The sequence below is a fragment of the Coloeus monedula genome (genome assembly GCF_965178545.1).
Source record: "Coloeus monedula genome assembly, chromosome: Z".
Taxonomy (NCBI): Eukaryota; Metazoa; Chordata; class Aves; order Passeriformes; family Corvidae; genus Coloeus; species Coloeus monedula.
Genome location: NC_138822.1, coordinates 21307804 through 21321579, shown reverse-complemented (window position 1 = coordinate 21321579; position 13776 = coordinate 21307804). Strand labels below are relative to the sequence as shown.

Sequence of the window (13776 nt, the reverse complement as noted above, 5' to 3'; positions counted from 1 at the left end):
AACACATTGAAATCTAGTATCAAAACATGCAACTGGTATGCAGTAGGATAGACAATGTTATCCTTGTTTTTGGATATCAGCTAAAATCCTTTCGTTCTGTTAGATAAATGATAAAGGATACCTGCAGAGAGCAATCTGCACTGGACCAGAAGACCTACAAGGTCTTCGTAGTCCTTCACTGCAGTCAGTCTACAATCAAAACCAGGCAATATTGGAGTACAAGATGTTTGAGTGATTTAACTCACTTTTGCCTTCAACAAATATGTCTGCATTCTGCTGAGCCAGTTTTCTTCACCATTAGCTCATGAACTGGCCAGGTTTATGAGCCTGAATCCCATCTGAAAGGAAGGAGGACTCCTTTGACGTGTGAGTGAGAGTCTTTTTTAGCACCATGGGAGCACCATACAGCTCGTAGTGGGAGGAGAGATGCAAGCTGGTTCTTTCTTGTGGAAACTTACATGGCTTGCCTCACATTTTAGGAACTGGATCTAACAATGGACACTTTATTGGCATAATGTAATGAATGTCTGAAAGACACCAAAGCTAGATGGCCCCAATTTATTCCTTTTCTTTGATTAAACCATACTTGTGAAACACAGAACAAAGAGAGGGTATAGCAGAGAGAAGAGCCAATGGTGTTCTTCAGGAGATCCAGAATTTCTCTTCAGTGCTTACCTGTGTCTCTGACTTCTCAGTTGCTCAAGGAAAAGAAGACAAATAAAACTATTCAGGATTAGCAGATGCAAAACCTACCATAAGAAATCTTTATAATCTCAAGATTTTAAAAATATCTAAGTTAGCTGCTCATGCTTAATAGCCTATGCATAAATTATTATAACTACTTTAGTTCAAACTCTCCATAGTTCAGCCATTTAATGTAAGATGCCTGTTCATCGTAGTATCTATAGAATGAAACATGACATATACATATTTTTCCTGATTTACAGAAACTATAGGAACTTAAAGCTTATCTGACCTTTTAGGAACGATGTGGAAGCCTAACTGCAGGTGCTAACTGTCATGGTAGATGTTTAATTTCCAGCTGCTGGCCCAGGACGGTGAAGATCTCTGGTGGCACACGTTCTGAAGACCAGATCTCTCCAGATGCTCCTGGCGCACTCAGAATGTCATTACGTGTTTATGTTCCAGCACCTGAACTGCAGTGTCTTCTCAGCTCTGAATGCCCAGTGCCCAGCCCCAACATGGGGCAAGAACACCACCACCACGGCAGTTTCTAGGCAGTTCTCATGAGCTTTTTACTATCAGCATGATTTTGCTGTTGCTTACAAGCGAAGGAGATTTCTCAAGAACATACAGAACTAACAGGCTTTAAAAGTGGGCAGAGTAAAATCATGTGTTATTTCAGAGGTATATATAAAGTAACGCTGGCAGTTGTAAAAGGGGAAACAAAACAGGCATTGTTTGTTGAAGGGGCAACAAAACATCAGCATGAGACTCTAGAGGTTGAAGTCCTGATGCCCACGTCTGCCACAGGCATTCTCTGTGCTGAACCTGTCCCTTACCTCTCAGGAGCTGTTTGTCTAAAGCTTGTCATTTTGTCTCCTCTGGTGGAATAAAGGGCTTATTAGCTTTGTCTCAGCAGCAGGCTAATGTAGTCACACAGGCTTTGGACAAGAGCAGGCGTGCACCTTGCCAAATCAGAGGGTAGGTCATTGGCCCAGAGATGGCCAGAGGGTGAAAACGGCAGCTGGTGGGACTGCAGCTATGTTGGGAAATGGCTCAATCTTCAATGTGAAAGAAATCCATGGCACTGAAAGGTCATCCCACATAAGCGGACATTCTGCCGTGACCTTCAGTCAGGCTATGCTTTGTGTCAGCCACATTGAACAATGAGCAGAAATGGCACAACTGTGCTTGCACACTTGCCAGGACTTCCCGTATGCCAGCAGTCATTGCTTACTTAATTGTATATTAACACAACTGCCTTCTTCCTAAATACTGGCACAAATCATCCAGATGTATCCATTTTTAATAAAACAAATTAACTGGTTGCACATGATCTTTTCCTATTTAATCTCTCACAGAAGATAGGAGAAATTATTTATGAAAAGTATGTTACATCCAAAATTAATTTCATTAATATGCTATTAATAGAAATGGCACTGTTATAGATTGTGCTATAGTAAAAATAATATTTGCAATAAGAATTATTCAAGCAGATAAGCTCAGTGGGGAAAAAAAGGACAAAATTCCTAGCATACAGGCTTTGGAGAGTCTTATCCCTTTTGTCCACAAAACCTGACCCCATTAGTGGGTCTGATAAAAGTGATCCTTCCTACTTCTTCCTTGGTTGCCTCTTTGATATCCTTCAACTGTTGGGGAAACAATATTATTGCAAATTACTATTGCTATAAAATTATGCAATTTATATTTTCTCTTTATTAACATTTCAGAATCAACTCAGTTTACTTATTTAAGTGGTGAATGCAGTTTAGAAGGGGGAAATACTAATTTACATTTTGAAGTATCTTCTAACATAGAAAAGGCACTGTCAGTGTGAAAATCTTCAGAGAATGGGAGATGGCTGAGAATGGAAGTAATAATCATGTCACATTTAAGCCTGCATGATCTGTTTCCACAGAAAAAGGTTAGAGACCAACAAATTCTCAGTTTACTTCAGTAACAAGTGAAGGCTGGCTAGCATAATAAGTTTCTAGGGAGAAAGCATTAGCCCGTATGTACAGAGCAGCCTCTGGTGGTCTAAGAAAAAATGGTAATATTTATAACGAAGGATAGAAATATGTTTTTAAAAAGGATGTATGTACATATTTAGCTATTTTACTCAATCCTCCATTCAACACATTAAAAACCAGATGCTTTTAAAATGATCTGTCAATATGCTTGTTAAAATCTGAATAGTAAGAGTATTAAAATTCATATGCATTCATTAGCGCGTTATATAAAAGTAAAATGCTTGTGTTTAATCATTCCATAAAAGTATTATAGTCAATGCTGATTATCAAAAAGTTTTTTTTCTTGGTTTGCATTGCTAAAATTGAAATCAAATTTACAAGAATGTTACAGAATTGATGACATTTTCTGTCTTCACTTGTGAATTCAGTTGGCAGATGTTTTCAAGAACAAAAAAATCTGTCTTATTACAAAACATATTAAGCAGGTTTTCCTGCCATAATGTTTGACATGATGTTTATTACCCAGACCAAATCAGTTCCTTTAACAAGCCATAATGTATGCCAGAAAGTACATTATTTCATAGTTAAGGAAACTTCCAGCATGAAACAGTTAGTACTTTGATCTTTCAAAAGCACTATGCTTAATGCACTACACACTGCCACAGTCATTTTTATTTATACTCATTTTGTGTAAAAATACAGTGCAGTTTGATATTTTATATTTTAAGACTCTGCTTTTACATATTCTTGAATACCCCAGCTATTTTTTTCACTATGAAAATGAAGAAAAAACTGAAAGATAATTACCAAGGAAGAGTTCTAATTGTCCAATTCTTGGCAAATGTAGCTGCACAAGTAGGAACATCAACCAGACAGCTTTAATTTGTTCAAATGGCATTGCCTCATCAGATCACAACAGATCTCAGTGACCCTATGAGAACATAACTGAGGATACTTATTCCTGCTGCTTAACTGTCTGAAATAATTTCTCCAGCATATTTAATACGACCATATTTTCCTTCAATGTTAGATAAAGTTAAAGCCTTCCTGTGAGAAAATTTTTCGTCTAGTCTATCCGTACCACTTTTTCCTACTTAGCAAAGTTGACATAAGGCCTGCTCAGGTTTTTCAAAACTCTTTGATGAGATCATTACAAATCATATAGCATCCTTAAATATCTGTGTTGAGTGACAGCATGTTTTAATTTAAGAGCCTAGTGAGTCAAATGTACGCTATACTATACAGCGAGTAAAGATTGTATCTGAATTGCCCCTTGAGATCACTGCAAACCAGCACCAACACTGTTCCCACAGCAGCCTGTGGAGGCAAGTCCCTGGGTGCAGGCAGAGAGCAATCCTATGGACTCAAGCATGGGAGGCACGAAAATTGCAAATATGGCATTGCACCTCTTGCAATTCCTACGGACTTAACAGTTCTGACCAACAGAGTAAATGGAACCCTACTGATGGTCCAGTTTTGTTTCAGAAACTGATAAGGAGGGAAATTGCACCGTTTTGTCCCACAATATACTAAAGCAGGTACGTTTTTCTTTCTGTTTCAAAAAACTATCTGTACTAGAGTCTATTAAGAAAAAAACCCCAAAATAATTATTTCAGAATACAACACCAACTTCATCAGAAAACGCAATTTCAATCAATTGGCCTGAGGAAGGAGACCACCAATCACACTTTCACTAAAACATATATTACTTCTTTCCTTGATTTGAGGAAAATCAAATAAAGCAAATATTAACAGTCATATTTAGGGCACAGAGCTGTGAAGAAAGGAAAATGAGATGGAGTTACATATTTTTTATTTTGGGGGGTCAAACCTCCCGAAGCCAAATTTCATGCCTCATCAGGCAAGAGTCATGAGAAGGTAGAATTGCTCAAAAGGTTGATAAAAAGGTTCACTTTCAACAAGTGAACACTGAATCTCCACGCTCACTGGACTTCTGTTCAAACAATACAGCAACATTGTCCACTGGATTCTCGTGGACCTTAAGACTGGTTGCCCCTCTTAAGAAGGAGAGTTTGGCTAGTGGGCAGAACACCATCTCATAAAAAAGCAGCAAAGAGAAAATACAGTGCCTTGTTGGTGACTTTGAACATATATACCCGCGTTCTTTTGTTTCCCATACTCAGGTATTTCTCAAAAGACACAGTAAATATTTATGGTATTCATGACAATCTTGTATCCAAGTTACTAACCCTTTTAACTACCCAGCCAAGTTAGATTTCTTCTACAAAAACTGTTATGCTAAAAAAAAAATTAATAGGGGCATATTAAAATTTAAGATGATTCTAACACGTATTGTGCTGGATTTTTCTCTGTTTCTCACCAGAAAGGCATACATTTTTACTGTTTTACCTTCACTGTGGAGTTTCTGACATGTTTTACAGTTGAATGAAAATGCTAACTTTCATAGTAAGGGTTTTGGAAATTGTATGACTCAGCCTGGAATGTATTATACATAGCATGTATACGAAGCAGAATGTGCCAATGTGCAAATAATATTGTTTGTGCCCCCGGCAGAATTAGAAATCCTCGGGTAGCACTGTTATAATGATCCCATGCTGGTAGCATTACAAAGTGCAAAGGTTCACTGAGTCAGAAAAGGGCAAGGGACAGAGTTTCTTCATCATACCATTCTCAAATTATTCTAGCCTAAATATTTATTAATATATTAGCAAGATTCCTCCTTTATCTGCCTTTAGAAGTTCAGCTCAAACACAATGGATGGCTGCTCATATAAAAACAATACATTACAGGATAAATTTGCTACCACACAAGATGAACACTGGTATTTTCTAAAATACATTATTAATTCAGCAGGTGATAAAAAACTATCAGGCTATAAATACTGCCTCCCCGATTTAATACAATATAATACAATAAATGCATATATTACATGTGAAGCTAATATGTTGCCTAAGCTTCACTACAAAGTTTTTCTTATGAACACCTCTCTTTATAAAATTGTTTTTACTAAGTCTTTCTTAAATCATTTCTTTCTTGATAACCCCAGTGAGTTCCTTTGGGGTTTATTTGAAGTTTCCCTTTGAAATTAAAAGAAATGTTTTGTAACACTTCCAAAACATCACAATCAATAAATGACCAAAAATATCAATAGAATAAAGAGACAGGAATTCTGTACAAACTCTTGAACGCCATCTCAGTAATATATTTGTTTTTAAAAAAGAATGCTATTTATTAGCCAATAGGCAATAAACATATGTATACATCAATAAAGAAGGGCAAACAAAACCAAAAGAAACTTACTCTAATATAGATCTGCATAGTTTCCTTTTCTTTTTGTGGATTTCGATACTTTTCGTAGAAGTCACGTCGCTTCTTTGTTTCCTTTGGGATTTTATCTTTTCTTTCCCTCTTTTCTGCAGGTTCTTCTGAGATATCAGAAGACAGCTGTATTTGGGCTTTTGTCTTCTCAACTTCAATATAGTTCTCATTGGGATTCAGAACTATTACTCCATAGCCTTCCTGTTTTAGAAGAGAGTCACATGCACACACACAAACAAGAAGAAATGTGAAAAGGGAGATTTAATGCTTGAAAATGCTTTGCATATACTTTAATGCTCTTTAGAACTTTTTTATTTATTTCAGAAACCTCACACAACATCATTTATAGAAGGGTTTTAAAGAATATTCTGTCATTAAAGGGATATTGATGTGTGAATATGTATCTGTGCATGTACTTATGCTCATACACATCCCTCAGCATCAGAAAAGTTGCCTGTTTTACCTTTAAAATAATTTAGTATGTTGTTTTATTCATAAGCACTTTATATGACTTTTTCAGAAAACAATACAGGAACTAAAAGCAAAATGTTGCTTTAAGAACTCTACATAATAATGAATAAAAAGCTTTATGCCCAGCCAGTAAAAACCTTTAAAAGAAAAAGAATTGAGAGATTTTATATACAAAGGTAGATACATTAAAGAAAGCATGTGAAAATTATTCACCACATTTTAAAATAGCAAAACCTTTTGTCTAGCTGACAATAAGCACACCATGCAGAGGCAAATAGCAGCAGTAACAATGAATTAATACCAAAACTGATTCAGTGGTATTGCTTACAAGTCAACTCTCTATAGTGGGTCTGACTTTTTAGTGCATCTTTAAATCTTCTGTAAAAGTTCACTGGGATTATGCTGTATATTCAACAAATCCAGAGCAAATGTGAGACCTGCAGGATGCTTTTGAGCATATAAGGTATATTTTTGTGCTGCAGGAAATGAGCTGGTTGAAAAAATACGAATTTATGAATGAGAAATAAATCTTGAATTAATCAGCCAATCAAATTTAAAGATTTTTAAATGATGGCAAATCACACAAAAATCATAGTATTTGTGGAAGATGTAATTGCAAATGAAGGGAAAAAAGAGAAGCACAAGCATTTAACAGATGTGTCCTTAAAGTTAACATGGGTTCCCAGTCAAAATCAAGCTATCCTTTAGAAGTAAATTTTAGTACTTACTTACTTTTTGGAAACATCTATATTAATTATCTAATGGAACAGCTTTATTCCAGCTTTTCACTTGGTGCTTCATTTTGCACTCAGTCCAGGCATGAGGATCAAAAGAGGTCCCCCATACCTAGCTGCCCAGAGGAAACCAACTCCACCCCAACAAAAGATACTTTATTTGGGCTTGCTTTATTCTAGTCTGTAGAACCATTCACAAACCTTGTAGTTCATTGTGGCCACTGTCAGGTAGACAGATTGTCACTCAGTGATTTTCTACAGTTGGACACACTTGACTAGTTATCAAAATCTCATCTGAAGGGAGTTCCTACCCCTCGTCCTTGTGCCCTTCTCAAACGTCTGCTGTAGCTTCTCCTCCCACCAAAAACCATGTTAAAGGGCACAGTTGCACTCTGATAAACAGGGTGAAAGAGAGGCATGCAGGATACTACCTCTGGCATAAGTGAGGTAGTCAAAAAAGATCACAATTGGCCAAAGAGAAAATTGTCTCTTTGTTAGATACAGCACCATAACAGATCTCCTGTCACATGATTCCCCTGCCCTGCCTGCCATGAATTCAACTGGGATAAATATAGACAAACAGGCAAATATATAAATTAACAATAGGGAAAGAGAGAAAGAAAATAGAAAATGAAAGACAAATTTTAAAATATATCCACGCCATGCCTGGCCGTATTAATGCCCAATGCTGAACTAAGAACACATGAACTTTCCAGCTTGGAAAATTCTGATGCCCAAAATTCATCACAGAGAAGAATATGGCTTACAAACATTCATAAATTCATATGAAAGGATAGTTTTTGAGCTTGCTACTGCCAGTTTTTGCAGTACTTGGCAGGCTGGTAGTTTTGGAGCTCTTCATCTTCTTGACCTGCTTGTTTTGAGCAGAGACGTTCTGTGTATTGATTTGTTTTGCTTTCTATACAATGTGAAATGCAAAATTCATGTGTTTATTACAGATCTACAAGTGTTACAGGGATTTGAAACTCTGTCCACTTTAACCTGATCACCAAACAGACACACAAATCATCAAAGAAGTGGAATTTGTCTAAGTTATTGATCATGTAACTTAAAATTACATGACTCATTTGTCCCATTTTCTGAGGACACAATGTCAATTTTTCACATAGATATCAACAGGTGAAATATGATTCTAATTTTAAATTCACTATTTTATAAATCAATTAAAGGATTTTTATCAAATCTATTTTAAGCACTGTAACATGACTCCCTTTACCTTTTTTTTTTACAATTTCTCCCAGATAGCAGGCCTTTCCTGTCAGCCGAATTAAAATAATTAAGTAATAACTGAGCTAAGATTCTTTTTCCCCTCAATTATGGGAAAGCCTAAGTCTTTCTCTTTGGAAAGTAATCTCTTTTTGGACTGTTTTGCTTACACGATAGGGTGTATCTCCCTTTCCCTTGAACTTCTGCATCCTAAATTTCAAGATGAAAACAATGGCACCAGAAAGAAGATTTGAGAGTAACATATAAAAATCGACATGGAAAAACAAAACGACTGGTAAAATATACCCAATTACAACCTCTCTCATTCAGCCTTTTTTTGAGTATATGCTACTGAACAGGAATACTCTGAACTAAAGAACATCACTGTAAACAATGCGGCTTTTAACTTCAATTAATTTTTTAAAAATGTAATTTATGTGGGCATAGCTGCATTGTTGAAGTTTAATGCAATCAGAGAATGAAAGAAAAGGAGGAGCTCTAATGCAGTGAATTTGAGAAGAGTGCAAGTCAATGCAAAACTCAGAACATGAGACCACTAATATCTCAAAAAAAGGCCTTTAGCAAACTTTAATAACAGATGAGATACCGTCTTTGGCATAACTGTTAACACAGACAAAAATCACATTCATTAAAAAGCATCCTTTAAAATGAAAGCCATGTTCAGAAATACTTTTTTGCATGCAGGACTGTAGCAATCTTTTTTCACCATATACAGTAACTTTATGCTGGAAAGTATTAAATGTGCCATTACTATGTATTAATTTACTATTTGTTAATTTGGTGCTAATGCAGCTATACTAAACAAATCAATGTCATTAAAAATACCAATTTCAGCCATGATGATCTTACATCATTATTAAAACATAGTGACCTATGACTTCCGTAAGTACCAATCAAGTAGGAGGGTTTCTAAATCTCGCCACCCTCAGTGGTATTAGGTGGTATGCAAACATTAGGTATGTTTTCAATGTAATAGTTTTCTCCTGTGTGTCCAGTGTACACAGAAAGAGAAACCACTCTCTAAAAAGTTTTTTCATGGTAAAATGCTGAGCTTTAAGGACAACTACCCCCCCCACCCCGATCAATCTTCAGCCATCAGTGTACCTGTGATAAGACCTTATAACTAGGACAGACACTGACAAATGGAACTCCCAGCCCCTAATCTACAAAATTTCTCTCTCAGACTAAAGCACCCAATTAACATCTCTTCCCCCCATGTGGTAATGCTTCAAGGTAAGTGAAATTCAATCTACACTAACTCCTACCATTCTCCAGGTTGCTGCTTCTGGAGGTAGAGGATTGTGATGACAAAATGAAAAGCAGGCTTACAAAGTCAAGAGTTGGAAAGAATCATGTATCTCTGTTACAACACCTTTACTACTAAGTCAGAACAATGTAGAAGGGCCTTTTCCATTATAAGACATGAGTCAGAAATGGGGGATTGCTTTCTGCCTCTTACTGGAAGTTCGAGGGTAAGGTTAAAAAAAGAACTTCAAAGTATTTAAAGTAAATTCCAAATCTTTTGGAATTTCCCCTGCCTGACACATGAATACTGAGTCGAGACCATTCAGATCTGTATATTAATCCACCAGGGTGGGACACCATATGTGACAAGAGAGGTCAGAGCTGGAGAGGTATCTTTTGAGCTATGTAACTATCTTTTTGGACTGTGAGTGAGGATCTGAAAGAGATCACTCTCCTATGCTTGATCAACCTGAATTTTCAAGTTCAGGTTTCTATTTGGATGGTCAGCAGCAAGACCAGAATTAATTCCTTGGGGAAATACAACTCAAAACTCACTGCTCTTAAACCTGCCTGTGGTTAAAACAGACACAGCAATGTACATTCATCTTTCTGAAAGAATTATGCTCTGTTCATTTCCCATCTCTACTGCAAGAAGGGTACATCTATGTCACTATTGCAACACTGTAGGTGCAACAGCAGGATGAGGTCATGACAACCAATCAGAAGTCACTAGTGAAGCGTTAAAGTAAACATAGCTGTTGGAGATGCAGCTCAGCTTGAAAAATGCCCCCTCCATTATTTGAGCAATTTTCTCAAGACGTGACCTGTGACTGAAACGCCTGAAATGTCAGTTGATTCCGCTTTCTATTTCCACCCAACATACATTTTGGCAACTGCACCCTGCTAACATTGTGATATTTCCATTCCAGATACACCTCAGCCGCCTGAATTCCAGCACTGTGTCCAAGTGTGTAAAAATGCCATGCTTCTGCCAAACACACTTTGTCCCACTAAGTTCCAAACTTCAAACAGCTCATCAGGTTAGGCAGGAAAAGAAAACGTGCCACAAAAAGATTTTAGAGGACCACCTGTTGTCTATTATTTTTACATAGCACTTACTCATAAATCATAACACAGGGTAATTAATCAAGCTGTCAAAGAGAAGGTCAAAGGTTATGTGGGCGAGTCAGAAGGTCATGCATGGGCTGATAGAGGTCAGGGTCACACTGCATTCCTCATTATCAAGTTGGGATGAGAGACGGCCCAAGCAAACAAAAGTGAAAGCAGATGGAGAACTAAATGGATAAAAAAGAGGAGAAAATTTCGCAAACAAAAAGAAAAGTGGAAGAATGTGAGTTACCTTCAAACGAGGAGGAGAACAGAGCAGAAATACACAGAGATGTTCTCAAAAGACTGCACATAATACAAAGAAACTGCAGTTTGATTATTTAAATACACTTACTATAACTTTCCATCCAATTTTTTTGCAAATATTAAGCGATGCCACAAAATGTGTGTGGTAGTTTTGCTTCCATTTCACATCTGAAGTCAGTATTTTGAAGGGGAATTAAAAAAAGGAACATTTTACTGTGATTAATGCAGATGGAGATGTGAAATTGCTTCTAAATGCTTAAGTTTATTCTTGTTTACAGTGACAACCAATAGATGTTCAATAAAGAAGTTATAACCTGTTTGAACAATGTATAAAGAACTGTACTTTCACATACATGAATCTTTAAATACACAAAGCATCATAAAAGTCTTTCTAGATGACACAGCAGTTATAAAATATTCTATCATTACACTGACCTGAATTAGATGCAGAATACTGTACAAAATTAGCTGTCACCCTTCCCTCAAAATCTTTGTTAATCTCATTTTGAATGTTTTCAGCTTTATCAACACATGCATCAATGTCAGCTCCTTGGTTACTGAACCGCTGTACTTGGAAGAAGATATAATTAAAATGTTTTGGCACAGAAAAGGTGAAATTGTATCTTCTCCTGGTCCCTGAGGAGTCTGTAAAACATGTAGGATATATTGACAAACACACACCCTTGTCTAGAGCCCTGACATCCCAGGTCACCCAGCTGCTATTTATTTCAAAACATTCACTTTACACTTAGCCAAACTGCCACCTGCTGTGTAACTAACTTTTAATGGATATTAGAGCTATAGAAACAATAAACTCTTCATTTCCTTTCTGTTACTGCCTTCTAAGTCATCACTGCATTATGTCCAAATCTATTTGCATGCAGAACTGTGTTCATCTTATTTCACAACCTTTATGCTGGAAATTATTAAACATGCCATGACTATGTCTTACTTTACTATTTGTTAATTTGGTGCTAGTGCAGCTATACTAAACAAATCAATGTTCGAGGCTACAAAAACCTACTAGAAAAGCTGTTCCCACATTTTGGGTTTACTGTTGAAAAGTTTTGAAAAGAATTAATGTTTTACATCTCTCTATAATTAGCAACCCAAATATGTCTGTGTGTTAGATCTGCAACCCTGTTTTATTCTGTTTGTTCGCAAGGTCAAAACTGAATAAAAACATCCATGAATTAAAAGGATTTTTACATCCTAAGTTGCTTACTGTATTCTTTGTAGGGAACTTCCATGCCTTTACCAGCACTAGTTGCTCTAGGATTTGCAGCAGAAAATTATTTCTCATGGCAAGTGAGACACAAGAACCTATGCTATAGCATTAATTTAATTCTGTGAATTAACAGAAAGAACTCTGTTCATGTTCAATTACTGCTTCAAGCATTGTTTAATAAACATCAGACCAACCACCTCTCCCTGATGTGGGAATTGGGCTATTTGGAGAAATTGCTGGCGACTGAATGAAGTGAATCCATCCCAGCCATGCAGGCAGGATACTGGGCTGCAAATAATCTGTCCATAACAACTGCTCAGGCTGTAAAAACCAGCTTCTGCTTTTCTTCACTAAGTGCAAAGAAGCTTTGGAGTCCATACAGCCTGTGAAAGAATGAACCCACCAGTTTGTCCTCAAGATATCCTACAGGAACCCCTTCTGTAATTAAAGTCCGTACTCCAGAAGTTCATCCTCTCTCCTACTGCCTTAAAAACCTATTTTAATCTCTTTTCCAACAAAAGTTTCAAATGTTTCAGAGGGGTACAAGAAACAAGATCTAAGATTTTAATGAAAACGTTATTTACATTTACGTAGAACTTTTTGAAAGCAACAAACCAGAAATAAAGTAATTAAAATAATTTTAATAAAGCCCACATGAATAACAAGCAATTATTTTTTCTAAACAATCTATCAATAAGGAAACTAAGGAGAATATCAGTTACCTACTGAAAGTTACGTTTAAATAAGGTGCAGATGCAAAGCTGGATTGCAGGGTTTTTTTAACGTTTCTATGGTATTTCCAAGCATCCCATTAGCTGACAGTAAAAGTTCTCAACTGCAAATTCGTTTTTCAATACACTTTGCCTCCTCCCTGAAAATGTCACACTATGTCTTGATTATTCTCATTAGCACTTCATGATGAATATACCCCAAATAGTCATTAAGTGTGTATTTTCTATGTAACACCACACAAAAAAGTAACTAAATTTATTCTACAACAAATTTTACTTCCTTTGCTTTTGTAATAGTGTAAAATTATTGTAAACACCCTCTCTTTCTCAAATCCAGATATTTCAATGGGCTCAGGGTTTTTTCTGATTTGTAATATATTTAGCTTGAAGAAAGGCAACCCAAGATGCCAAGATCTTATACTTTACCTTTCATTTCCAGAAATTTATATGTATTAAACTACCATGGGAAAAGATTAAATGCCAATCTCTTGGTAGGTCTGTATTTCAGTATTCTAAATGAAAAACACATCATGCACGTAAGTGTTTTCTGTAAAATACTGAAGTTATCCAAAGTCTTGAAAGACAACTCCCATTTAGTGTTTTGTGACCAGAAATCCTCTATCTCAATGACAGAGAATTCAGCTGCTTTTAGTATGTGCATGTATTTAGTCATTCCCTGAGAAAACAGACAATTGTAATCTAACAGTAAAGCTTCTGGTCTGTACCTATCTTCAACAAACAGGTGCAATTCAGTACATTGATGCTCCTTCCTTCCCACAGTGACCTTCCCA

The 13776-nt window shown here is 36.4% G+C and overlaps 1 protein-coding gene across 2 annotated transcripts in view; it reads right to left on the bottom strand.

The window, feature by feature from the left end:
* Positions 1 to 13776, bottom strand: part of ARB2A (ARB2 cotranscriptional regulator A) — a 264440-nt gene that overhangs the window by 124089 nt on the left and 126575 nt on the right. For both annotated transcript variants that reach the window (XM_082301823.1, XM_082301824.1), the window contains one exon: positions 5937 to 6155. In XM_082301823.1, coding sequence (XP_082157949.1) covers positions 5937 to 6155 — 219 coding nt within the window. The remainder of the gene's footprint in view (positions 1 to 5936; positions 6156 to 13776) is intronic.